The sequence below is a fragment of the Balaenoptera musculus genome, chromosome 19 (assembly GCF_009873245.2).
Source record: "Balaenoptera musculus isolate JJ_BM4_2016_0621 chromosome 19, mBalMus1.pri.v3, whole genome shotgun sequence".
Lineage (NCBI taxonomy): Eukaryota > Metazoa > Chordata > Mammalia > Artiodactyla > Balaenopteridae > Balaenoptera > Balaenoptera musculus.
This window is the reverse complement of record NC_045803.1, coordinates 58,929,588-58,953,233: the sequence shown is the minus strand read 5'-3', so window position 1 is coordinate 58,953,233 and position 23,646 is coordinate 58,929,588. Positions and strand designations below refer to the sequence as shown.

General features: G+C 50.0%; 1 protein-coding gene across 2 annotated transcripts in view; it reads left to right on the top strand.

Moving 5' to 3' along the window:
- The first annotated feature begins 1,298 nt into the window (after positions 1–1,298).
- The window catches only part of KLHDC4 (kelch domain containing 4), a 65,616-nt gene continuing 43,268 nt past the window's right edge, over positions 1,299–23,646 (top strand). The window contains exons 1-8 of one of the 2 annotated variants that reach the window (XM_036833184.1): positions 1,299–1,333; positions 7,546–7,588; positions 9,852–10,041; positions 10,180–10,349; positions 14,138–14,229; positions 16,892–16,970; positions 17,545–17,643; positions 23,056–23,192. In XM_036833184.1, coding sequence (XP_036689079.1) covers positions 10,251–10,349; positions 14,138–14,229; positions 16,892–16,970; positions 17,545–17,643; positions 23,056–23,192 — 506 coding nt within the window. In that variant the 5' untranslated portion in view covers positions 1,299–1,333; positions 7,546–7,588; positions 9,852–10,041; positions 10,180–10,250. Of the gene's footprint in view, positions 1,334–7,545; positions 7,589–9,851; positions 10,042–10,179; positions 10,350–14,137; positions 14,230–16,891; positions 16,972–17,544; positions 17,644–23,055; positions 23,193–23,646 lie in introns of those variants that run through there. The other variant, XM_036833185.1, reaches the window with a different exon arrangement.

The following is a 23,646-nucleotide window of genomic DNA, read 5'->3' as shown; positions in this document are numbered from 1 at the left end:
GTTAGTTCGAAGAGCCACTTTTTTTTTTTTTTTTTTAATTTTTGGCTGCACTGGATCTTCTTTGTGGTGTGCAGGCTTCTCATTGCGATGGCTTCTCTTGTTGCAGAGCACGGGCTGTAGCACACGGGCTTCAGTAGTTGTGGCTCACGGGCTCCAGAGTACAGCCTCGGTAGTTGTGGTGCACGGGCCTAGTTGCTCCGCAGCATGTGGGATCTTCCCGGACCAGGAATCGAACCCGTGTCCCCTGCATTGGCAGGAGGATTCTTAACCACTGCGCCACCAGGGAAGCCCCGAAGAGCCACCTTTCCCAGCCTCCCGTCCCGGCCCCTCTTGGCCACCTGCCTGGGGACCAGCCAACCTCCAGTGTGACAGCGCAGGGGGCACGATCCGTGCCACGGAGAGCTGTGGGTGCTTCTACTTCCAATGCCGGGGGATTTCCTGCGGGCTCAGCCCTGGCAGTGGTGAGTCCCAGGCCCTCCTCCCGGACGCCATGCGGGGATGATGCAAGGTCAGTGTCACATGGCCTGTGGCCGTCTGTGGGGAAAGGCTGACCTCTGGTGGCCAGCTCCCATATTGCTGCCTCCGTGCTTCTCCTGGCTTCTACGCTGTCTGCATCCCCCCATGGGAGTCTGGGGACACCAAGGCCCGTCTGTCCCGTCCCGGGTGACCCAGGCCCTCCCCACCCCACGGGCGTCTTCCTGGCTGGGGGTCATGAGGGTGTGTGGGGTAGGGCGAGCTCACCCCTCAGGCCCCTTTCTCCTTGTGCGGACTATGTCCACAGCCCCGTGGCCCTGGGCCTAGCTCCCGGCTATGGGTTCTGGTGGTCCACTAGGACCATGGGGCTGCTCCTCAACCCTAAGGGAGCTCTGTCTGCTTTTGCTGAGCCCAGATCCCCCAGTCTGCGTCCTTCCGTCCTCGGCCCAGGAGAGGGTCCGGGCGGCTCTGTCTCAGCAAAAGCCAGAAGGGACTCAGCCTGCTCTGCCCTGGCCGCCCGGACCAAAGTGGCCTGATGCTAAGACAAAACAAGACACCCCCTCCTGCCTTGAAGAGTACTGTCACCAAGTCATTATTTTATCACCAAGTAATGCTGACAGCAGACCCTTCAATGCCTCCTCCATGTCAAGGGTCAGCAGTGGGGAGGGGTCAGGGCAGGGGCAGGATGCCCGGTTCACATAGTACCTGGTAATTTCTTTTTTTCTTTGGCCACACCATGCGGCACGTGGGATCTTAGCTCCCCGACCAGGGATCGAACCCGTGCCCCTTGCGGTGGAAGCGTGGAGTCTTAACCACTGCACTGCCAGGGAAGTCCCAGTACCTGGGAATTTTTAATGAGGTAAGTCTGGTGACCAGGTTTTCTCTCTCGTTTTTTCTTTTTTTGCTTGTTCTTTTATTATTATTATTAAACATATACTAATGTGAACATTTCCCATGTGCCTGTGGGTAGAGCCCCTGCTAGGCGGCCTAGCCTGTGACAGATGTTTCCTCATCTTTATTGCGGTATCTCAGAGGTATCCCAGGAAGACTGGGTCTTCTGCCAGCCAGGAAGCAACCATTAACGTCAAATGCACAGCAGTTGGTCGGTGAGCAGGTTGTAGTGACACTGTGAGCCTTGCATGCCACCCACTCGAGAGCCTGCAGTTTCATATCCGTGTCCCAGAGACAGCACCCCAAAAACCTACTTTCTAGGCGGTGGGCATTGGCTCCCGAGACCCCATCTGCTGTAGCACTGCTCTTACAGGCTTGCTACTTTTTTTGGATGAATCGAGGGTAACATTAAATACATTACTGTAGGGGAACAAAATTTGCAGGCCAGAGACACCCAAAATGTCTCTGGCCTGCAAATTATTTCAAGCTGAAAACAATCAAGACACCAAAAGACTCAGGAAAAAACTTTGACCTTCCTCCAGCTGCCCGAAGGATTTAGATAGAGAGCTTGTTCCCAGAATAGAGCTATCCCCTGATATGTCTGCAAAGAATATGGGCCAGCGGAGATCAGGGTCCACTCGGCGTCCCATTGTCTCTGCCCAGCCCAGGAAACAGATATTTACCAACATCTCCACGTGAATGACCTTCCTCTCCTATGAAGTCCCAAACCACCGCCCTCACCATCCTCTTTTGTGTTTAGCTGAAAATGGTATTTAAGGCGAGGGTTTCGGCCATTTTGGTGAGTTACTCAGCTTTTCTGGATCTCTCCCATGTATACGTGTTATTAAACTTTGATTTTTCTCCTGTTAATCTGTCCCATGCCAATCCAATTCATAGACCAGGCAGAAGAACCTAGAAGGGTAGAGGAAAAGTCTTCCCCGACATGACTCATGTAAAAATATGCCCCATGTCCTCACCAGCATTTGATATTGTCAGTGTTCTGGGTTTTGGGCATCCTGATGGGTATGTGGAGGCGTCTCCTGGCTGTTTTAACTTGCATTTCCCTGATGACATATGTGGAGCATCTGCAATCCTTATAAAATCACTAGTTAATGCTGTCATCCTAGAGAGAGGTTATCTGAGAGACTGGGAGGTAAGACATTTTGATGGGATGTTAAGGCCTAGGAGTGGAGTCCTACCTGGGAGGGTCCTGGTGGCAGAGGAGCATGAGGGCCTTGCACAGCTTCACAGCAATTTCACCGACGTCACGATTTTGCCTTTGATCAGCTTCCACCCATTCCCCGGAATAACCTACTTTTTGTTTTAACTCTCAACGTTGACAGTGTTTCCGGGGCCCATCGAGGCAGAATTCCCTTCTGCCCACCCCAGGCCTTCCTTCTCAGGCCAGAGAGAAAAACACTAAGGAAGGAAGGGGGGTGGGGGATGGTGAGAGAAAGAGAGAAAGAGGGGAGGAAGGGAGAGTAAGGAAAAAAAGTTGCCTGCCACTCCACTGCTACAAGGATCAAGCCTTTGGCCCCTGCAGTCGCCCACCAACAGTGAGGGGAATTCAGGATGGAAAAAAACAGGAAGCACTCTGTGCTTTGGATACAGACCCCTTAGATAGTGAAGTTACATATCTAAGGAAAAGTCTCAATGACCCCAGATCCTTGCATCTTTCCACACGTAGAAAAGCACACTAAAATCATTAACTTGAGATGGCCGTTCTTTGTGATTAGCAGTAATCTTTTCATGCTTGATTACATATTTTTCCCAGCAAAAAATTCCTATATATCCTGGCTTCTCCCTTACCTCTTCTGAGAGGGGTATAGTCCTCAGGAAGGTCCCCGAATAAACTTAACTGACAACTTTTAAGCTGTGCCTTTTCCTTTCAGTCAAGAGAAGGGAGGAAGGAAGAACAGCCAGTGTGAGATAGGAATCGGGGTGAGAGCCTACACCAAACCCGTTAGTGGGGATGTAGAGGATCAGAGTCTAAAAGTTTGCTATGAGAGGATGAAACCTGCAATCGAAGCTGCTTCTCAGGGAAGATAGGACAGGCATCTTATTCAAAATGTGTCGACTGTGCATTTATTCACCGGTCCTATGTTCCTCTGATAGATCTTTCTAGATCTTCATTTTTATCTCCCTTGAGTTTTGATTTCCAGTGTGTGTGGTTCTTAGTCTTTGGGAATGAATGACCCACATACAGGACATTATTGTGAAATATTTGACCAGCTCAAACATTCCCCTCCTCTGACCGTGCTGGACAAACCTTCTCTGCATCAAGTCGTGCTGTCATTTGGGGGGTTTGATTCATTCACCGTTTATTCATAATTTATTAACATTTAGCAAATAGTGCAACATTTTTGTCCTGGGGATACGAAGGTGAATAAGATACAGCCTGAGGGAGACTGACACCTAGCGGAGGAGAGACACAGCACATGGATTACTATAAAGCAATAAGCTCCTAGCGTATCCTAGCTCCTAGCGTATCCTGGGGACCATTCCAGGAAATGCATTAATGGGAAAATCTTGACTTACTTGGAAATCAGATAACATGAACATTATTCCTGGCATGCCTTTGAAATACTGGGCACCACTTAACCAATTCTCCAATCCAGTCTTTGAGTGCTCTCTAACAACGTAGAACTCTCAGGTTTTGATGTAGAAGAAGTCTTTGTTGCGTTTCACATGTTTTATATTAATTGCATCATTCATGAATGATGCAGTTAACGGCCAAGGATAGGAGGATGTGGTTAGGTCTCTGCCCAGAACTTAGGTTTCAGAACTGCGATTCCGTGAAGGGTTAACACCTGGCCCCCTCCAGATGGCCTGAGGTCAGAGCCTCTCTGGAAGAGGCGGGAGAACAGCCCTTCTGGAGAATTAGAAAGTTTAGTGCCTGCGATCTACTTTCAAAGCCAGGCAGCTGGAATTTAAGGGGCCACGGCTATGAACCCTGAGCATAAGTTGTTGACTGTGAGATGATCAGGCTTGAAAACTGAGCTGGTTCCTGGGTCAGGCAGGATTAAAGGGCCAGATGCTCAAAACAGTGATATTATGGGGATTTTTAAAAATCAACTTAAAGAATCACCAATACCTCCAACTATTTGCGCAAGGAGTTTTACCTTTTTAAAAACAAATTTAACCTTAGGGACAGATTTGCAGTTTCGCACACTGCATGTTCTCTAGGCTGGTGCCTCGAAATCTGCGTGCAGGAAAGCTGGCTTTGGGCTGTGTTTGGGCAGGTTTAGGGGACACAGTGGCCGGGAAACAGATGAGCAGTTGCAGGCTCACAGGGCAGCACGCAAGGTCGTTGGCTTCATCACAACCTGTTCCCTGACTCGCTGTGATGTTACAGGTGCCTTTCGAGTTTGCAGTTAACATACCCAGCATGGCTCTGTCTTTTGTTGCATTTCCTGCACTATTATCTAGGTTTTGGTGTTTCTCCTCCCCAATTTTTGCATCTGATGACTTACAGAATGTCCTTGATCTTCATGTGATGGCTCTGAGACGGGTGATAAAGAAGATGGGGCAATGGCAAGAATGAAGAAGGCCCTGCACTTGTGAGCCAAGCAGATGAGTGAAACTACAACACAGATCTTTGCTTAAAATCAGTCAGCAGGAAATTCCTCCCCATGCTAAGCGTGGATGTGCGTGGGAGAGAAGAAATACAGGCTGTGCCTGTATTTTCCGAATTTTAGAAGTTAGTATATATTAATGACACACTGAAAAATACCATTTAAAGACTGAAGCAGTGCTGTAATATGGTAGACTAAGTTATCTGGACCAATCCTCCCATTCAAACTAGAAAATGATGGATAAATGTTGAAATGAGTCTTCTTAAAGGCATCAGAAGGGTAACAAGGAGTAAAGAATCACCAAATCGGAACCTAACGGGAAGTACATACAAAAAAAAACTGAGTAGAGGCTGGGCTCTGAGATGGCTTTTGCTTCCGGGCATGGGCAAGTGTTGCCATGTTTGACTTGGGTTTGACAGCCTCAAAGGGCAAGGAGAAAGCTCAGCAAATCCAAGGCTGTCCTAGGTGGGAGCTACAGGGCCATTCCCTGCAGATGAAGCTGAGGTGCCAAGAGCTGTGCCTGAGGATGAGGGTGCAGCAGAAGTAAGCCTGCTGCCCAGAACCTCGGGAACAGAGAAGGTCACCCCAGTGCCGAGCGGGGTATGTGGGAAGGCAAGGTCCCTGAGATACTGTAACCACATCCAGGCTTTTCTTGGATTCTCAGCCTCAATTTACATCACCTGGGTTGTCCAAAAGAAACTTAAGACACTAATCTGGACTCAGGATGTCATGAGCTGGCAGTGTCCAAGGCTGTCTGGCAGAAGCAAAAGCAATTACCCTTGGGAAAAAGATGCTTTTGTTGAAATCTTTCGAAGGTTATTCACAAGCAGTTCTTCAAGGATACGAGCAGCGTCACTGCAGCACAAACTGATTAACATACATTATTTAAGGACAAGACAAGCTTGAAAACATCTGCAGGGAACTGAAAGCTATAAAAGTGATCCAGCAGATTTGAGAAAAATTGAACCTCTGAAAATTACTAATCATAATAAAAAATTATATGGACAAGTTAGACAGATGTGATGGGGCTGAGCAAACAATCCATGAACCAGCAGATAAAAGGAGGAATTATCTAGAATGCAGCACAGAGGGACAAACAGAGGGAAAACGGAGAAGAGAGGTTAACAGACCCAGGAGAAGAGAGAGACGAGGGGGCAACGGCATCCTCTGAAGAGAGGATGACAGAGAAATCCCGGACCTGTAAGGCCACCACACACAGCCTCACAAGGACCAACAATTCCCAAGCAAAGTGAATACAAAGAAATAAATGTCTAAATGTATCTTAGTGAAACTGCAGGATAATGGAGATGAAGAAAAAAAAACGCAAAAGCAGGTGGAGAAAAAAAATTACTTTCCAGAAAGATCTTTAGAAAATCTCCAAATGTCTGGAAACGAAATAACACACTTCTAAGTAGCCCAAGGGTCAAAGAAGAAATCAAAAAGGGAATCAGGAAGTATCTTGAACTGAATGAAAATCAAAACAACATATTAAGATTTGTAGGATGCAGCTGAAGCAGAATTAAAGGGAAATGGAGAGCACTGACTTCTGAGATCTCTCAAATCAATGAATTGGATTAGAAATAAATAACAGAAAGATCTCCAAATGTTTGGAAACTAAACAGCACACTTTGACCCAAAAGAGGAGAAAGTTTTGCTTTCAGCCACGATGGAGCAGAGAGACTGGGTTTCCCCTTTCCCCTCACATGTCTATTAAACTGGACAAAATACATGAAACAAGGGTTTTGATGTCACTCCCTCCCTTGCCTTCCCTCTTCCCCTTCTCCCCCCATCCTCTCCTTCTGTACTTATTCCCTGCTTCATTTCACAGAGCATTTGAGGAATATCATCATGTTTATCTCATTAGAACAAAACCTCCTTGAAGCTGGTGGCTGGGTCTTCTGTTTTGTGTCTCATGTGTCCTGGTACAACATCCCCGCATTGTGGTAACCAATTAATGTTGTTAAATGAAATGATCGTCAGCCAGTTCAAAACCGTGACCCCACTTTGCAGCACAGAGAATCTCTTAAATTTGTATTTTACTTTTTACTTTTCTAAGCTTTTTAAATTTCACTTGATTCTCTCAAGAGTTCTGTGTAGGGGGCTTCCCTGGTGGCGCAGTGGTTGAGAAATCTGCCTGCTAATGCAGGGGACACGGGTTCGAGCCCTGGTCTGGGAAGATCCCACATGCCGCGGAGCAACTAGGCCCGTGAGCCGCAACTACTGAGCCTGTGTGTCTGGAGCCTGTGCTCCACAACAAGAGAGGCCGTGATAGTGAGAGGCCCGTGCACCGCGATGAAGAGTGGCCCCCGCTCGCCACAACTAGAGAAAGCCCTCGCACAGAAACGAAGACCCAACACAGCCAAAAATAAATTAATTAATTTAAAAAAATAATAATAATAACAAATGTTCAAGTACAATTGGTGTCTTAAAAAAAAAAAGAGTTCTGTGTAGTAGGTGGGTGGGTTTAATATGATCACTTTCCAGGTGGGAAAGTACAAAGACCCACTGCATCTATAGCACACTTGGGAGATCTCTCCAATTACACTGATTATTTGTGGTGAGGGTAATTAGATGTTAGGTGTATTGTTAATTTTTTCTCTTCTAGATTTCAACTTGAAGACAGCAGAGGGCGCCTGACCACACAAAAGGTACACTAAATGTTAATGATATATTAGATTTAAGATTATTCATTAAAGTTTCAAAAATGTGAATTTCACTAAAATAGGACCGTGTACTTAATCTTCCTACTATTTTAGGATTCTGATCTCATTTTAAATGTTCTCTTCTCCTTCTTTCTTGGTAATGAGAGTTTCAACCTCACGTAAATCACCATGACACTATTAATTCCAAGAGCCTTCCAATTGAGCTTCAAGATTCTTTCAGATAATAAAAGTATGAAATCCTGCATCTACCAGATCCTTCCAAATCTTCAGCAGGGAATAGGCTCCCCCTTCTGTAGCTCTTAAGAGGCGACCCCTGTAATGTGTTGCAGACAGATGTGCTGTGACTGAAGGGCCATCTTACTTCAAGTGTATTGCCTCCAGGTTACCTAATATTCTCAGAAAAGTATAAAAGGATTAGGCATGCTCTTAGTCATATTGCACGAGAGGGAAAGTAATGGTTTCTGAGGAGCACTAGTGAGGCTTTCGCCATTTGTAGCTCATTGTTGAAGGCGATTATGTCTGCAGGTTCAGGGGCCAGGTTCCTGTGAAATTCTGCAGCTCTCTTCCAATTGGCTTCTAGCTGGTTCTTTTCTCTATCATCTCACATGTTCTCCCATTCTCCTACAATCAGTGTTGGGGACGGCGGCAGCCTGAATCCTATTCCACCCCACCCCCACCCCCCGTAGTTCCCCAAATTTTCTTTTTCTTTTTTTTAAAGATTTAATTTTTAAATTTATTTTTGTCTATGTTGGGTCTTCGTTGCTGTGCGCGGGCTTTCTCTAGTTGTGGCGGGCGGGGCTACTCTTCGCTGTGGTGCGTGGGCTTTTCCTTGTGGTGGCTTCTCTTGTTGTAGAGCACAGGCTCTAGGCGCACGGGCTTCAGTAGTTGTGGCTCACGGGCTCTAGATAGCAGGCTCAGTAGTTGTGGCGCACGGGCTTAGTTTCTCCGCAGCATGTGGGATCTTCCCGGACCAGGGCTTGAACCCATGTCCACTTCGTTGGCAGGAGGATTCTTATCTACTGTGCCACCAGGGAAGCCCTATTTTTCTTCTGGAAGACTAGGCTAATGGACAAGGCTTGGAGTTGGCTGAAAAAGCATTCCTCCCTGGCTGCTCAGAGATTAGTAAATTGACTGGATCTAAGTTGATTTTGTTACCGACCAGGATTCTTGGACTCCTTAATCAATAGAAATTGATAAGAGGCCAGAGAAGAAATTCAGGCAAGGCTTTATTGGGACTTGTGCTGCAGCACGAGGGAGCGAAACCAAGTAGCAGGTTCCTTTGCTTGCTCCCTGATGGGGGATGGGGGTGGGGGGGCGAGCTGGTACCTTACATGGGGTGAGGGCATGAGGCGGTCCACGGGTTGGTCTCCAGCAGTGGCTTTGGTGGTCTGCCCCCGCCCCCAACTTGGCAGTGCTGAGTAGAGGGATCATTTGCAGTACCCGTGCTTTGCTTCCTTACTCCTCAGAAGTGGCAGTTGGGTCTTTTGTCTTTTTGTATCTTGTTCATAGTTTGCCCCAACTGCCACATGCATGCAGTTATTTTTAATCCCTTAGTTTCTTTGTATTTTGTTTGGAGGCGATTTGTCCAGGTACAAGCACTGCACCAAAAGGTCTCAGGTCCCAGCCTGTCACAATTTCTTTAAGGCTGAGCCTTGTGGTGGTTCACCCACAAAGTAGGAAAAGAGATTATTTCCTGATTTATGCTTTCCCTTTGCCAAATGTTTGCTTGTGCTTGTCCTTAATTTATCCTGTTTCCTTGATCACAAGCCCAAAGATGACATCTTCTAAGCAATGAGAAGCATTTTCACTCTGCTCTGTCCAAACCATAGCATTCCACGTTCTACCTGTGGTTTTTCCCGTTTACTAAATCGTTTGAGTCAAATGCTAGCGGGCGGTTTTGGCTTCCCAGACTTGGAACACTGACTGCTCTCGGAGGGGGTGTCATCAGCCCTGCTCGATCATGGAGAAACAAGTCCCCTCACACAGGACACTTAAGGAGTCACCTAGAAGGCGGACTGGCAGGGCTGTTTTTCTTGCTGAGCACAGTACCCTCAGCCCCTAACAATATCTGGCGCTCAGGGTCTGCGAATCCTTTAAGTGCATAAGCATCTCTATGGGGAGCGAAGCCACAGCAATCATTTGACTCGTACAAGGGTTCGCGCTGACAAAACGCGGCTCATTTACCGAGTCACCCAGCTGGGTCACTGTGCAATGTGCACGCACTAAGCAATATGCGTAAACACGGCAGACACTGAAGCCAACCTTCAGGCCCGGGCCCGGTGGCGGCGGGAACAACAGGCGTCGAGTCCCCGGAGGAGGTCTCCGAGCTGAGGGCGGACGGCACGGGGACGGGGACGGGGCCCCACTGCTTCCAGGCGGACGCCACCCAGAGCCCGAGGCCCCCAAGCCCGTTTCCAAAGGCGGAGCACAAAGAACCGGTAAAGCCTCCATCCCCCGGCCCAGGCCCGCCCACTCCGCCCACTCCGCCCACTCCGCCTACTCCGCCTACTCCGCCCCGCCCTCGGAAGCGCGCTGGGGGCGGACCGGAAGTGACGCGATTTCTGCGCGCCGCCCAGCACGTATTTTTTGAGCGCTGCGCGCCGCTCGAGACTCACAGGTGTCCCGGCATCTTCTCTGACGCGGCGCGATGGGCAAGAAGGGCAAGAAAGAGAAGAAGGGCCGCGGGGCGGAGAAGACGGCCGCCAAGATGGAGAAGAAGGTGTCCAAGCGCTCGCGGAAGGAGGAGGTGAGCGGGGCCGGCGGGCAGGCTGGCCTCCTTCGTCCCGGGTCTCGTGCGTAGCCGGGCCCCCTGTGCTGGGCGCTGGGAGGGGCCGGGCTGAGCGGGCGCGCCTCTGCAAGCCTCAGTCCTTGGCTTTAAAAAGGGGTACGTGATCCTCACGGCAGCTCTGAGCAGTGAGCGTCCGTGGAATAAGTAAGTGGAACTGTGGGGCGTTCCAGAACAGTTCTCTGTGTCTCTCTCCGTCTCTGTCTCTCCCTCTCCCTCCCTACCCCTCTTACTCTCTCCCCCTCTTACTCTCTCCCCCTCTTTCTCTCTCTCTGTCTTTACAAGGGTCTACAAATGGATCAGTGCTGAACTTAGAGGAGAGCGCTCTGCTCTTAATTGACTATTGCTCACGGGCTCCCTAACCCGGGGCGGTTTATAGTGGTTAATGAGTGTTTGCTGCGTGCCAGGCATTGTGCTCTCTGGGCTTTAATTCTTACAACCAATTGAGTTAGGTAACTTTGGCGTCCCCATCTGACAGGAAATCAGAAGCTAACAGGTTACGCGCAGCTCAGGGTCACACAGCTGTGAGGTGGCTTGGAGCTGGAATTTGACCGGATGTCCCTGATCCAGAGCTCTTGACCACATACGCTTGTCCCTTTTCTTCCTATGGCATTCGTGTTTCCATTTCCTCATCTGTCAAATAATGGGGTTGGGCCTTTCCCCTCCCTGTCTCCTATCATTTTTTGGCAGGGGGACTAAGCAAGTGGTCGTGGGGGACAACTTGGAGTTCTGCCCAGTGCAGAACTCATGTCTCAGATACCTGGTTGACACCTGCACGAGGCTGTCATGCAGATTCCTCCCCTTCTACACTGTCCTATTGAAGCCCCATCTCTTCACCCTGCTGGGGAGACCTACATCACCTGGGCTCACTCCCCTCCAGCCACACAACTCTGTGCTGTGTCTCAGATATGCCACCTTCTTTCTGCACCTCAACCCCAAATACATTCTTCTACACTGGCTCCTTTTCACCTTTGAGCCTGTTGTCACCTTGGAGAGGCTTTCCCCGACTAGGCCGCCTGTGCTGCCAGACCTACCCTGTCCCAGCCCCTCAGCCCCATGAGTGTGACACTCAGCCGTTTGAGAAGTGCTGCCTTAGAGTGGTAGGAGGGAAGCTTACCTGGCTCCTGGACCTTGTTCTAATCTGGTGAGATTTGTTCAACGTGTGGGCATGGGGAGCGGCTACTGGATTAACTGGCAAGAAGTGGAGGAGGTGGGGGTTGAAACGAGTCACCCGACAGTCACCGAACCAAAGTTGGGTCCCCTCGCCTGCACGCAGCAAAGCCAACCTACAGACCCCGGGTTGTGGTGAGGGAAACTGCGGGGTTTATTGCAGGTGCTTGGTAAGGAGTCCAGGCAGCTGGTGCTCAAAAGACCCAACCTCCATGAAGGCTTTCAGGGAAGGTTTTTAAAGACAGGGTCAGGGAAGGGGTGCCGGGGGCTGTGTGATCGGCTTGTGGGCGTCCTTGTTGGTTGGTGTGAGGTCATCGGGAGTCAGCATCATCGGCCTGTTTCCAGCCCGTCTGGGGTCTGCATTCGGGGGCAGCACGCAGTTAACGTCTTCCACCTGGTGGGCGTTTCCGTATCTGCGACACAGCTCAAAGGACGTGGCGCAGAGTATCATCTGCAGCTGTTGAGGAGGAACTGAAGGTCCTTGACTTTAAGACCAAACTATTATTATTTTGTCTTTCTTGACTGTTTTTCTTCTTTCTGCATTTTCTCATTTCTCTGATTAAATTTATTCTTTGGAACTTGGGAAGGCCTAGGAGGCTAAAGTTTTTCTACAGACAAGGGGCAGGCAGAGGACATGTTGGCGGGGGGCGGGGGGGTGTGCGGTTTCCTGTCCCCGGAAGGCTTCACAGGGTCCTGCTCAGTTAACGACAGCAGAGCCTGTGCTCCTAGCTAAGGGATCGATGAGGCCTGCTCCCAAGCAGAGACACCGTGGTCGTGCCTGCCCTCGCGTGGCGGGGTTTGATGCTTCCTGCCGGCCTAGCCAGGTGGGTGTCAGTGCCACTCGCCCCAGGACTGATACAGCAGCTCTCCCTCCAGGCCTGCTGCTGCCCGTCGCAGCCACACCTTCCTCCCACCTTGTTCCCATCTTCCCTTCTGCCTTTAAGGGAGATAATTTCTCGGGTGAGTGACAGTGGGCTAGGAACTGTGAGCTTATTGAGGCTCCAACAGTCACTTCTCCACGCGGGTCTTCCTGTAAGGGTCCAGTGGGTCAGTAACTTGTCTTGAGTACCTAATTACACATAGGAGTAGCAGGATAGCGAATGTTTTTGTGGACTCCCGTGAAGGTGAAAATTGGTAGAGCCAGTTGGGTCCTAATTTGTCGATACCTAGAAAAGTGGAAGCTACAACCTAGCAGTTACACACCTAAAGGTTTACCTTGGAAAAATTACCCCCAGCTACACAAAGACAGGTACTAGAGCGGCCGTGGTAGTATTTCTTGTAAAAAAGAAAATTTTGGAGGTGACCCAGATGTTCGGCAGCAGCTGGATGGGTGGAGAAACCATATAGCTCTGCCACCGTGACAACGAACGGGTTCAGGGCATCAAACCTTTCTTTCAGCAGTGTTAAGCAAAAAAGCAAGTTGCAAGGGAATATTCAGTACGATAACATTTACATGGAATTGAAAAACCTAAAACAATAACGTACGTGGTTTAGGGATACATAACATGTAGTAAAAGTATAGAGAGATGGCGTGAGAGTAAGGAGCCCTCCATTCCAGAGAGTGGCTGCCTTCGGGAAGGTGAAGGGGGTACACACGGTGGGGACGGGGTTGTGGGTGGCCGTTCGGGCCCAGGGGGTGTGATGCTCTGATGAAAGGAACTGAGAGGAAGCCAGTGCGGCTGGGAGAGTGAGGAGATGGGGTGGGACGTGAGGCAGGCGAGGGCGGGAGAAGGGTCTGGAAGACCCGCTTTCAGGCCCTGCAGAATGTGGAGCCTGGGAAGGAGAGCCGGGGTGGGGTGGGGTGGGGTGGGGTGGGGTGGGAGGAAGGATGGGGGGGACAGATGCCAGGTCTCAGCATGAGCAAGGTGCTGGGCTGAGCATTGAAGAGAAGGATGGGAGACTTTCCCGTGACAGACAGATCATGCATCACTGCGGGGTGGGCGGCACTAGTGTAAATGCAGGGACTTAGGGCAGGAAGACTGAGTTCCAATGCTGCCCAGCTGTGCACGGAAATTGGCGCCTTAACGTCTAAATTGGTTTCTGCGTTCCTAACGGTGGAGACCTTCGTACACGGATTGGCTGCAGCTGATAGATGTTGGGCCCCCACCGCGCAGGCGCCGTTCTAAGCAGACTGACATGTCTGGTTCATTTGGAGCTTGTGTTTTGTTATGTTGGTGGGAGGGAGGTGGAAACAAAATAAATAAATGAATAAGAAAACATCAGACCCCGCTCTGCAGACAGCAAAGCAGGCTGGTGCGGTGGCCCAGGCCTGGGTTTCCAGGGGTGGCTGAAGGTGTTGGCGTGAAGTTGGGTGGGCTTGTCTGAGAGGAAGGCCTTGGGGGGGCGGGGTGAGGGTTTGGAAGGAGATGATGCACATGCCGTGCGCGGGAAGGTCAGGCCCTGAGTATTTGCGCGTGTGTCAGGTTCTGTGTGTTTGAAATGGGAGAAACAAGTTCTAATTCACGGGTGTGACTGGACCCCGGTCAGGTCAGAGGGGCTGGGGAAAGCTGACCCAGGCATCTGGCCACGTGATAGGGTTTAAGAAAACGTCTCACGTGTGGTGGCTTGTCTGTCTACAGGAGGACCTCGAAGCCCTCATAGCCCACTTCCAGGCTCTCGATGCCAGAAAGACTCGGATCGTGGAGACACCCTGCTCCCCGCCTTCTCCAAGGTAAGCAGCACGGACTCTCCAGTGTAGCTTCCGACCTGAAGTTTTCTGGTATAGGTTGGAAAACTGCTTGAAGTAGACACCGTGTTTTCATAAGTAACCGGGCACTTGGGACATTTTCATCATGAAAACCCGCCAGATCAGCTCCCACAAAACATTTTTTTTCAGTTCCACTTAGGAAGAATGGGAGTGAGGCAACTCAGCTTCATTGTCGTGTAGAAACACGGCGACGAGGTCTCCCGGCACAGCTGCTCTGCTGGTCAGGGAGGTTGTGTGGGTTTGGTCGCTCGCCACCTGGTGACAGTCTGTGGGCAGTCCGTGAGCTTCTCCTTGCTTCTTAGGTTTCTAAAGGCCCATCACGGTGCGAAACTTAAAATCATGATAGCTTTTTGCTGTGTTCGTTCATAATGCTTTCAAATTCTCATGTGAAAAGTGGGACCATTAAATGTAAACTGTCTGTTAGCCATTTTAGGTGGGTTTGTAGTTTATGTGAGGAGCTCCAGCATCTTTTGTAGGATTTGAGACCCTGTGGAAGGAGCAGGCTGTGGGGTTTCTTTTGTTTTTTAAAAAATTAATTAATTAATTTTTGGCTGCATTGGGTCTTCGTTGCTATGTGCAGGCTTTCTCTAGTTGCAGCGAGCGGAGGCTACTCTTCATTGCAGTGCACAGTCCTCTCATTAAAGTGGCTTCTCTTGTTGCGGAACACAGGCTCTAGGCACGTGGGCTCCAGTAGTTGCGGCTCGCGGGCTCAGTAGTTGTGGCTCGCGGGCTCTAGAGTGCAGGCTCAGTAGTTGTGGCACATGTTGCTCTGTAGCATGTGGGATCTTCCCGGACTAGGTCTCGAACCCGTGTCCCCTGCATTGGCAGGTGGATTCTTAACCACTGCGCCACCAGGGAAGCCCCAGGCTGTGGTTTTCACTGGCTTCTTGCTCCTTTCTTCCCGTCCCCTTGGCTCCGGAATGCCAGTTGTTCTCTAATTTGATCCAGGGATTCAGGCTCAATAGTTCTTACACCTGCTCCTGGCAGAGCAGAGGCCGGTCATGGAGTGCATCAAGCTAGGAGCCCAGGGAGGCTGAGTGACCCTGATAAGGAGATGCCATGTCCTTCGGAGAAGGGGAAATGCCTTAACTGAACGAGCATCCGGAGCTGTCTTGTTTAGTTGAGAAACGATTTGCTTTGTTTCCCTCAGGCCTGAGTGGAGGCCTTGGTCTAGCACGTCAGGAAGGGAGGTGGTAAGAGTGCCCCCCTCTGCTTCAGTGGGTGCAGGGCACGGCTCCGAATCCCACGACTTCGCCCCCGGCGTGCGATCGTTACCTGTTCAAGGTCGGGAGCAGTGTGCTTACCCCTGAGCAGACACAAGCGGCTTTGCAGCCGCTCCCAAAGTTGCAGATCCTTCTTGTTCTTCGGCTCATAAATTCCGTTAGGAATCTGCTGTGATTTTCCTTGTATTTATCGTGTTATCGTTGAGGCCAAGCATAAGAGTCACACATGGTAGGTGGACGTTTTCATCTGAATTGTTGAAGCAGATAAATCCATGAGACCTTTGAGGCTTTATCTGTACAGCACCCCTGAGGGAATTCACTTTGAATGTGGGTTGACTTCTTTTGGATGACATTTTTCCTAAAAGTATGCTGCCCAAAAAGCCAGGTGTAATGTCACAATATGATGTGAGACTTTGGCAGTTCCATGGGTCAGCTGGGAAGCTTCCTGGCAGAAGGGAGCAGTTGGAGCTGAGATCTACTGGGATGCAGACCTTTTGGTGGTAACCTTAGTACCTTCTCGCCTCCACCTCTCTATCGCATTACGGGAAAAAACCCAGGAAAATCACCAAGTTTAAGTGTGTACGTCCCCACGTCTTGGCTCAGAGGTAATTTAATGGGGACATGAGGATGAGGTGCTCGGTTGTACCGGAGCCCAGGGCGTACTATCTTGCCTTGAGGGTTTGACTACAGAGTTTCTCAGCCTATAGAATGTCTCTGTCTACAATAAATCCCCAGGAGAAAAAGTTTTCAGATTTCCCAGACTTCCTTGACCTTGAAACCCTTTTCCCTTTGAGAAGCGTCCTGTGGGATTAATGTGGTGGAGGGCATCTTGGGGAATGCCGCTCTAAGGGCTTCTGCAAGAAGGGTATTTTCCCTCTCAGTCACCGTGCCCTTCATTACTTCTGCTGCAATGGTCAGGACCTACTTATAATTCCCTTATGGCTATTCTCTTGTCCTCGTGTGTGAAGTAAATAGAAAAGTATTTGCGTTTTCTAGATGGAAGGGATCTGGGATGTATATTGAAATGCTTCAATACTGGACCTCTTAGAACAGTTTAGATTGTGATTTAAGAGGATAGACCTTTAAAACAGGACAGTTCTGGAAAATTGGCACATAAATAGGAGCCCCTAGACTTCCCACTGCTGATGATTTTCAGCCAAATGCTGTGTGAGTAGCCCCTGACCTCCTGGGAGACTGAGCCTGGGTGTTAGTGTCTTGAAGGTGAGGCTGCTTCTAAGGACGGTGCCTCAGCTTCTGTCCTCAGTGCCAGGCTCCTCTCTCACAGAAGTTTAGGACGGGCATGTCCCTGGTGGCGAAGCCCTCTGATGGAAAGGAGAACGGCTCTCAGTTTGGGCATCAAGTGGTTTGATTTTGTGTTGAGCTGCTGCTTGTGTCTCTTGCAGGTTAAATGCCTCACTCTCTGCTCATCCTGAGAAAGATGAATTAATCCTTTTTGGTGGTGAATATTTCAATGGCCAAAAAGTTAAGTATATATTTTCTTCTTTCCCTCCACGTTTTCATGGGTCTCATTTAGAGGAAACATCATTTTAAGCTGATGTCAGATATTCATGGTCCTTTAACTCCCCTCTTGTGTGTCCACATGTCAGAACTGGCCTGGGCCTTGGTCCTTGACAAGGCACCAGGGTCCTTTAGGGACCTTTAGGGTCACACCTCTTACTGCCTGCATGAGGTGGGCCAGCACCCTGCTGTTCTTCCTCATGATGGGTTTCCAAAGGTGTTTGAATAGGGAAAGTGCTGATAAATTGCAGAGCAATTGATAAATTGTACAACCTGTAATTTTTATTTTTGAGCAGACCAGAAAGCCGTGTGTTTCAGAGCTATAGATGAAACAGTTCCAAAATCCTGAGTTCGCCCTCCCTGCATGGCGGTCCAGAGATGGTCTTTGTCATTGTGTCATCATCCTGAAGGGTCCGGGGACCAGCCTTAGAAAACACGTTTCCTGGGGAGAGCTAGTGATTGAGATCCTACCTTCCATTTGCTGTCGCTTGTGTGGAAGCACCATTCGTGACACTAAATTTCCTCTTCCTTTCTGCAGACTTTTTTCTATAATGAACTCTACATCTACAACATCAGGAAAGACGCCTGGACTAAAGTTGAAATCCCCAACCCACCTCCGAGGCGTTGCGCTCACCAGGTACGTGTCCGTATGGCCATCAGCCTCCCCTCCTCTCTCGCTGGGGCTCTGACTCGGGGTTCCATGACAGACCTTTAGAGCTGGTGACGGCGGGCAGCCTGGTGTGGAGAGGCTGGACCTTGCACCTGGTCCTCACTCTCCAACTTGGACTTGCTTCTGAGCTGCTTCACAGTCAGACTTCACCTGTGAGGCTGGGAGAGGAACTCCTGCTCCTCCAGGTGGTGTGAAGCTAGGTGAAAACACCTACGTGGTGCCTGGCGTGTAGCAGTCAGGAAAATGCTCCTGTATTTGAGTGAGAGAGGCTCCCACAGGCCCAAGATCTGGTGACCAGAGAGATGAAGACAAAAAGAATGAAAGGTGTCAGCGGTTACCGGAAGTAGCTATTGCAGAGTGAAATGAGTCGTGCCCAGGGACGCTGAGGGAGCAGCGCCAGGTCGGCGTGCTTTCAGCTCATTTCTGCTCACCGCAGCGAGCGCTGTCAGAGCCGATGACTTACAGGGAAGGGGCCCTGGTTTCATGGTTCCACCTTCGTACGCTCCACGAGGGCGGGCATTGGTCTGTCTTGTTCATCATTGTACCTGGGACAGTGTTGGGGCTCAAAAGATAATGTGAAAGAGTGATGCCTCTCCAGGGTCAGCCTACCGCGGCATGACTGAAACGTCCCTCCACAGTGTGTGCGTCTCCTTTTTCTAATCCTGCGCTCAGAGTAACCTCCCGATTGAAATGGGGTCTGTGAGGGGGAGCCGAATGCCTGAACTGCATAGACGTCTCGTGCATAGCCGGGCTTGCAGGCATTTGGACTGGTTCATCTTCTGGAAGAGAGGCATGCACTGCTTTCTGGTTTAAAAACTAGACCTTAGAAAGGCTGGGTTTTAATTAATAAATGGATCTTGGTAAGTTCTAGTCCATTCACCGGAGCCCTCTCCAGTTCTGAGAATGCACCCACCCCAGGCCTCCGGGCTAAGCACTTAGTCCTGTCCTGTCCCATCCCGGCCCATCCTGGCGGGGAGCAGTCCCCTCTCAACGCCTCTCCAGTTCCTGGGCCCCAGGAACGCAGGCTGAGGTGCTTCTTTGGTGTTTGTTTTCTTATCCGTTTTAATCAGTTATTAACTCTGTCCTTGAAGAATTAGTGTCATAAGTCTTTGAGATTTTTAAGTCAGTTACTTTGGCAGGCTCTGATTTGTATGTACATCTTGGGAGTACTTTATGAGTCTGAGGGTTACTGTTATCCCTGTAGATAAGGTTGGCTTGCTGTTTACTCTGTGAATTTCACAACAAATCAGAGCTCTGGGAAACAGAAAATTGGTTATAAAGTCTTTTGCCTAAAGGTCATTACAGTTCAAATTCCACTACGTTAAATTCTGAGGCATAAAAATTCCCTCATGGGACTTCCCTGGTGGTCCAGTGGTTAAGACTCCATGCTCCCAACGCAGGGGGCCCGGGTTTGATCCCTGGTTAGGGAACTAAATCCCAGGTGCTGCAACTAAGACCCGGTGCCGCCAAATAAATAAATAAATAAATATTTTAAAAAGTTTTTTCCTCATTATGGACTAGTTTAATGAATGTGATGATAGAAGCCACGTTCTTTAATCAGTTAGGGGCAAAATGAGTAGAAGGAGAAAGCTTATACGTGGACCCTTCATTCTGTCTTTTCTCTCTAGATTTTTGGGGGATTATTTTATTTTGTTCACTCATTCATTCATTCATTTAGCTGTGCTGTGTGGCTTGTGGGATTTTAGTTCCCCAACCAGGGATCGAACCCATGCTCCCTGCATTGGGAGCGTGGAGTCTTAACCCGGGACTTCCCTGGCGGTCCAGTGGTTAAGTTATTTTAGCGTGTAATTTGAGGGTTCATTGGCCTTTTCTAAAATGAATACAGCCAGTGAGAGAAGGGAAGGGGTCACGAGGCCCACTGAAGGTGTGCCTGACGACGACCTGTCAGGCCTCACCTGTCAGGCCTTGGCTGGTGCTCCCCTCCCGGCACCCTCCCCTGGGGAGAATGTTCAGACACTCGTGCCTGGATGGGCTGACGGGACTGTTGAGAATGGAGGGGTGGGGGAGTGGGAGGTGCGGGCACAGACGGAGTTCACGTTTTGTTACTCGCCTGATGGTTTGTTTCTCCCCAAGCGATAACTAACTAAACTCACTTGAAACAAGATGCATTCTCTCATGCAGTAGAACAAAAGGTTCCATATGGTTAAAAAAATGTCACCTGTGTTCTCGTCAGCCTTTGTGCGAGCCTGAGCAGTAAGGAGTTTACGGAGAAGAGGTAATGTTTACAAAATGCTTGTTCCTGAGTGAGCAGATTGCCCGGACAGTGCCCACATGAGCTGCAGGAAGTGTTTTCCTCCAGCTCAGTCACAGCTTCATTGCCGTCCATCCGAGAAGGTGTTGCAGACTTGTTCCTTGGGAAATTCTGAGCATCTTTAACATGCAAGGCACTCTTCTAGGGCTGCAATACGGCGACAGAAAAGACACATTTGCCATTCTTGGTGATGTCCCATATTTTGTATTTTCTTTGGTCCTGATGGCCTGGCACGTTTTTAGGACTTGGCTTTCACAAAGCTGACGTGTGTGGCTGATGTCAGAATCCATTCACAGAATCTGTATGTTGTTTGGACTCCATTGTGCCTTTTTTTTTCACCCTTGGAGGGAGAGTCGTGAACTTAAGGTTTTCTAGACATGATTTTATTCCAGTTAAGACAACAATACAGAAACCCAAACACCTGGGAAGCATACAGCCTCGTGGGACAAGGAGCAAAGTAGATGCTGGCTAGGACAGCCCTGCCTTGTATGGGGAGCAGTGCTGTCCTACTTTGGTCACTGGGCAGTGCTTTGCCTCTGTTAGATCCAGGGAATGTTGGTTGTTTACATGTTTATTTATTATGTTCATGTTTTCTTCTAAGTCTTTGGACGTATTTATAACTTTTCAAGTCCTTGTCTGCTGATTCTCTAGTCTGTGTCATTTCTGGGTCTCTTTGTATTGACTAACCTTGTTGATATGGGTCACATTTTTCTGCTGGAGCTGTGTGGTTAGGTGATAGACTTTGTGAATGCAAAAGCAGATCTTAGGGGAGCCTGGGCAAGCCCCAAAGCTGAGATACATCCCTGAACACCAGAGCAGTTCTTGTCTTCTTATTCACAACATTCCCACTGGAGTCTCCACACTCCTTCTCTGTCAGGTTGTCATTGTTGTGATGCCTTCTGCAGTTTCAGCCTGGCCCACAGGGAGACAGCGTCCTCAGTCTGTGTCACGCTGGTAAAGTGGGTGGTGTTTGGGTTGCCCAGACCCCTCCTGCCATGAGCATGACGCCATTCAGTGAAGTGCCACTGGAGTGTTGACTGTCTGCGTTTGTTTTCGTTCATCAACAGATGATGAGTTTCGTTCTGGTAGGTGGCTCAGCCTCGTGCAGATCACCGTGAGCCTTTGGAGGCTTTCTCTAAGCATGGTAGCTCCATGGCGTGGCCTTTCTGGGGTCTCTAGTGAACGCCCTGGGTATTTGGTGACACCTTTCACTCTGGTTGGAAGCTGTCTGTCTCCGAGCCCCCTGTGAGCTCAGGTCGTTTCCAAGTTTTCAGCCTCGCAGTGATGGTGCCCGGCCTCCGGCGGTCTCAGTCTGCACACGTGCAGCTTAGTGTTTATGGGCTCCAGGGGAGCCCACCCAGACTTCAGGGAGCTCGGCCCTGCAAATTCCAGCTGCCTCAGCATCCTGGAACTCTGGCTTCTGTTTCCTCAGCTCAGCAGGACCACGAGGGTGCGAAACTGCCTGCGGGGTCAGAGGGCTGACCTTGCTCGTTTACCGTCTCTCAGGATCACGGTCCTGCACGTCGTGTTGTCTGGCTTTTGTGCTTCATAGGTTTTGTCCAGTTTCCTCCTTGTTTACAGTGGGAGGGCTGGCATGGTGCTGATTGCTGAGCCTGGTCAGAAGTGGAAGTTTTATGCCTGTCTCTTTATAGTTTTCATCTTCTCTTGAGTAGTATGTTAGCTCTTTCTTGGTGTTTATGGTCTTTGAGGAGGAGGTTAATACAGAGCCCTCAGATCACCGGCCATCAGTCCACCTTCGTGTCGTCCCCCGAGTTCTGCCTGTGATGGGACGTGGGAGACACACTCTGGTCACAGTCTGTTTTCTTGCCTGGAGTTTGACTTCATTTTTTAAGAGTGGCTCTGAAAACTGCTTATGTAAGTAATAAATATTCATTGTGAAAAAAAAAATGAAAATAATGAAAGCAGAGTAAGTCCATTGTCCATTCTTCCAGAACTCCTAATTTATATTTTCTGCGTCTTTTCTCTGCACCTGTGATTCATAGTTCTATGCATCTATATTTCATATTAGTTGGACTATATACATGCATACATGTGTATACGTGTGTGTGCACATACATACATGTGTATATGTATGTATACATACATGTATTCTCCCTGTACTGTTCTTCCCAGTTAATGCATTATTTGTGGTATTATCCTGGGACATTCAGTAGCTTCTATAATATGATATTTCAAAACTATATTGTATTGCGTAGCGTGAAAGTACTACCTAAACTTCATTAAGCTCAAAAAAATGTGTTAGGTTTGGGCCTGAGCTAATCCTCATGTCTGGTTTAAAGATTTGAAGTGATCAGTTTCTTTCTTTATAATTACTGGGGTTTTAGAGTCCTAGGAAGCTGGCTTGTCTCTTGATAGGTCAGTCCTGAGAGGATGCACAAGACTGAGTGAAGATGGTGGGGGGGGGCACATCACCCTAAGTGTGTCACCAGGACCCTCCAGTTAGTCCAGGGCAGGAGCTGCATCGGTGATGGAGCCGCAGTTCTGCAGCATTAAGCTTAATTAAGAGAAGGACCGCACTGCAGTGCAAGCCCCAGGGTGCTCGGAGGGTGCCCGGGGGTGGGCCTCCTGGGAACCACCGTCTGACCACTCAGTGTGTGCTTGTCCGTGGCGGTTTGCGAGGGCAGGAGGCATTCACACAGGCTGCTTTGGAGCACCTGGCGTTCAGCTGCCCCCGACCCAGTTCCCCTGCCCCGGCCACAGTGTGCCTGCTGCCGTCGGCACTGCTTGTGAGCCTCTGGCCAGATGGCCCCTCAACAGGTTCCCGTCCCGCACCCCCTTGGTGTGAAGGACGGGCCCAGTTGCCTCCTTCGCTGTCTGGGCCCAGGGCTGGTGACTCTCAGGGCGGGCTGGCCCATCAGTGGCTTGTGTGGCTCTGCCAGCCCAGGCGGTCCCGCCTGGTTCCCACGTGGCCTGTGAGCCCTGGGCCTTCAGCAGAACCACAGAGGGGCAGGCCACGAGAAGGACCTGATGGGGCAGGCATTTGAAGACGAGGTCAGGGCTTGGCACCGGGGGGTCTGGGGGAGGGGCTCCGGTTTTACCTGAGAGCTGTATGGCTGTGCCCTGACCTGTCGCCATTCTCTCAACAGGCTGTGGTGGTGCCCCAGGGCGGCGGACAGCTGTGGATCTTTGGCGGGGAGTTTGCCTCTCCCGATGGAGAGCAGTTCTACCACTACAGGGACCTCTGGGTCCTGCATTTGGCCACCAAGACATGGGAGCAAGTCAGGTAAGGTGAGGAGCATGACCCCTGGGCCCGCTCCTGTCCCGTGCCAGCGTCTGGGGTTCACGGTGGTGGGATCGGCTCTTGTAGGATAATTCCAGGGCTCCAAGGAGCGTGGTTGCCCGCCTGGGAGACCAGCCTGGCTGGTAACCAAAGTGAGGGAAGAGCTTCCCCTTCGCGGAGTGGCCCGGCCCGGTGCCGGCTGCCTGACATCTGGCTTCGTGGAAGGCGTTGCCAGGGTCTCTGGGACCAGCGCCGCATCCGGGCTCATTTTCCTGGTCCTCCCTCCCCTCGTCAGCGTCAACGATGATCATGTTTTGCTGCAGTTCTCCTGTCTGTTTATCGGTCCAGAGGAGGCTCTGGGTTTCAGCTTGCTGCCAGTGGAGTGCCGTGTCACTGAGAGGAAGTATCTGGCTAGGTCTGCTTGACATAGGAATAGTGGAGCTTTTAAGAGGAAGGA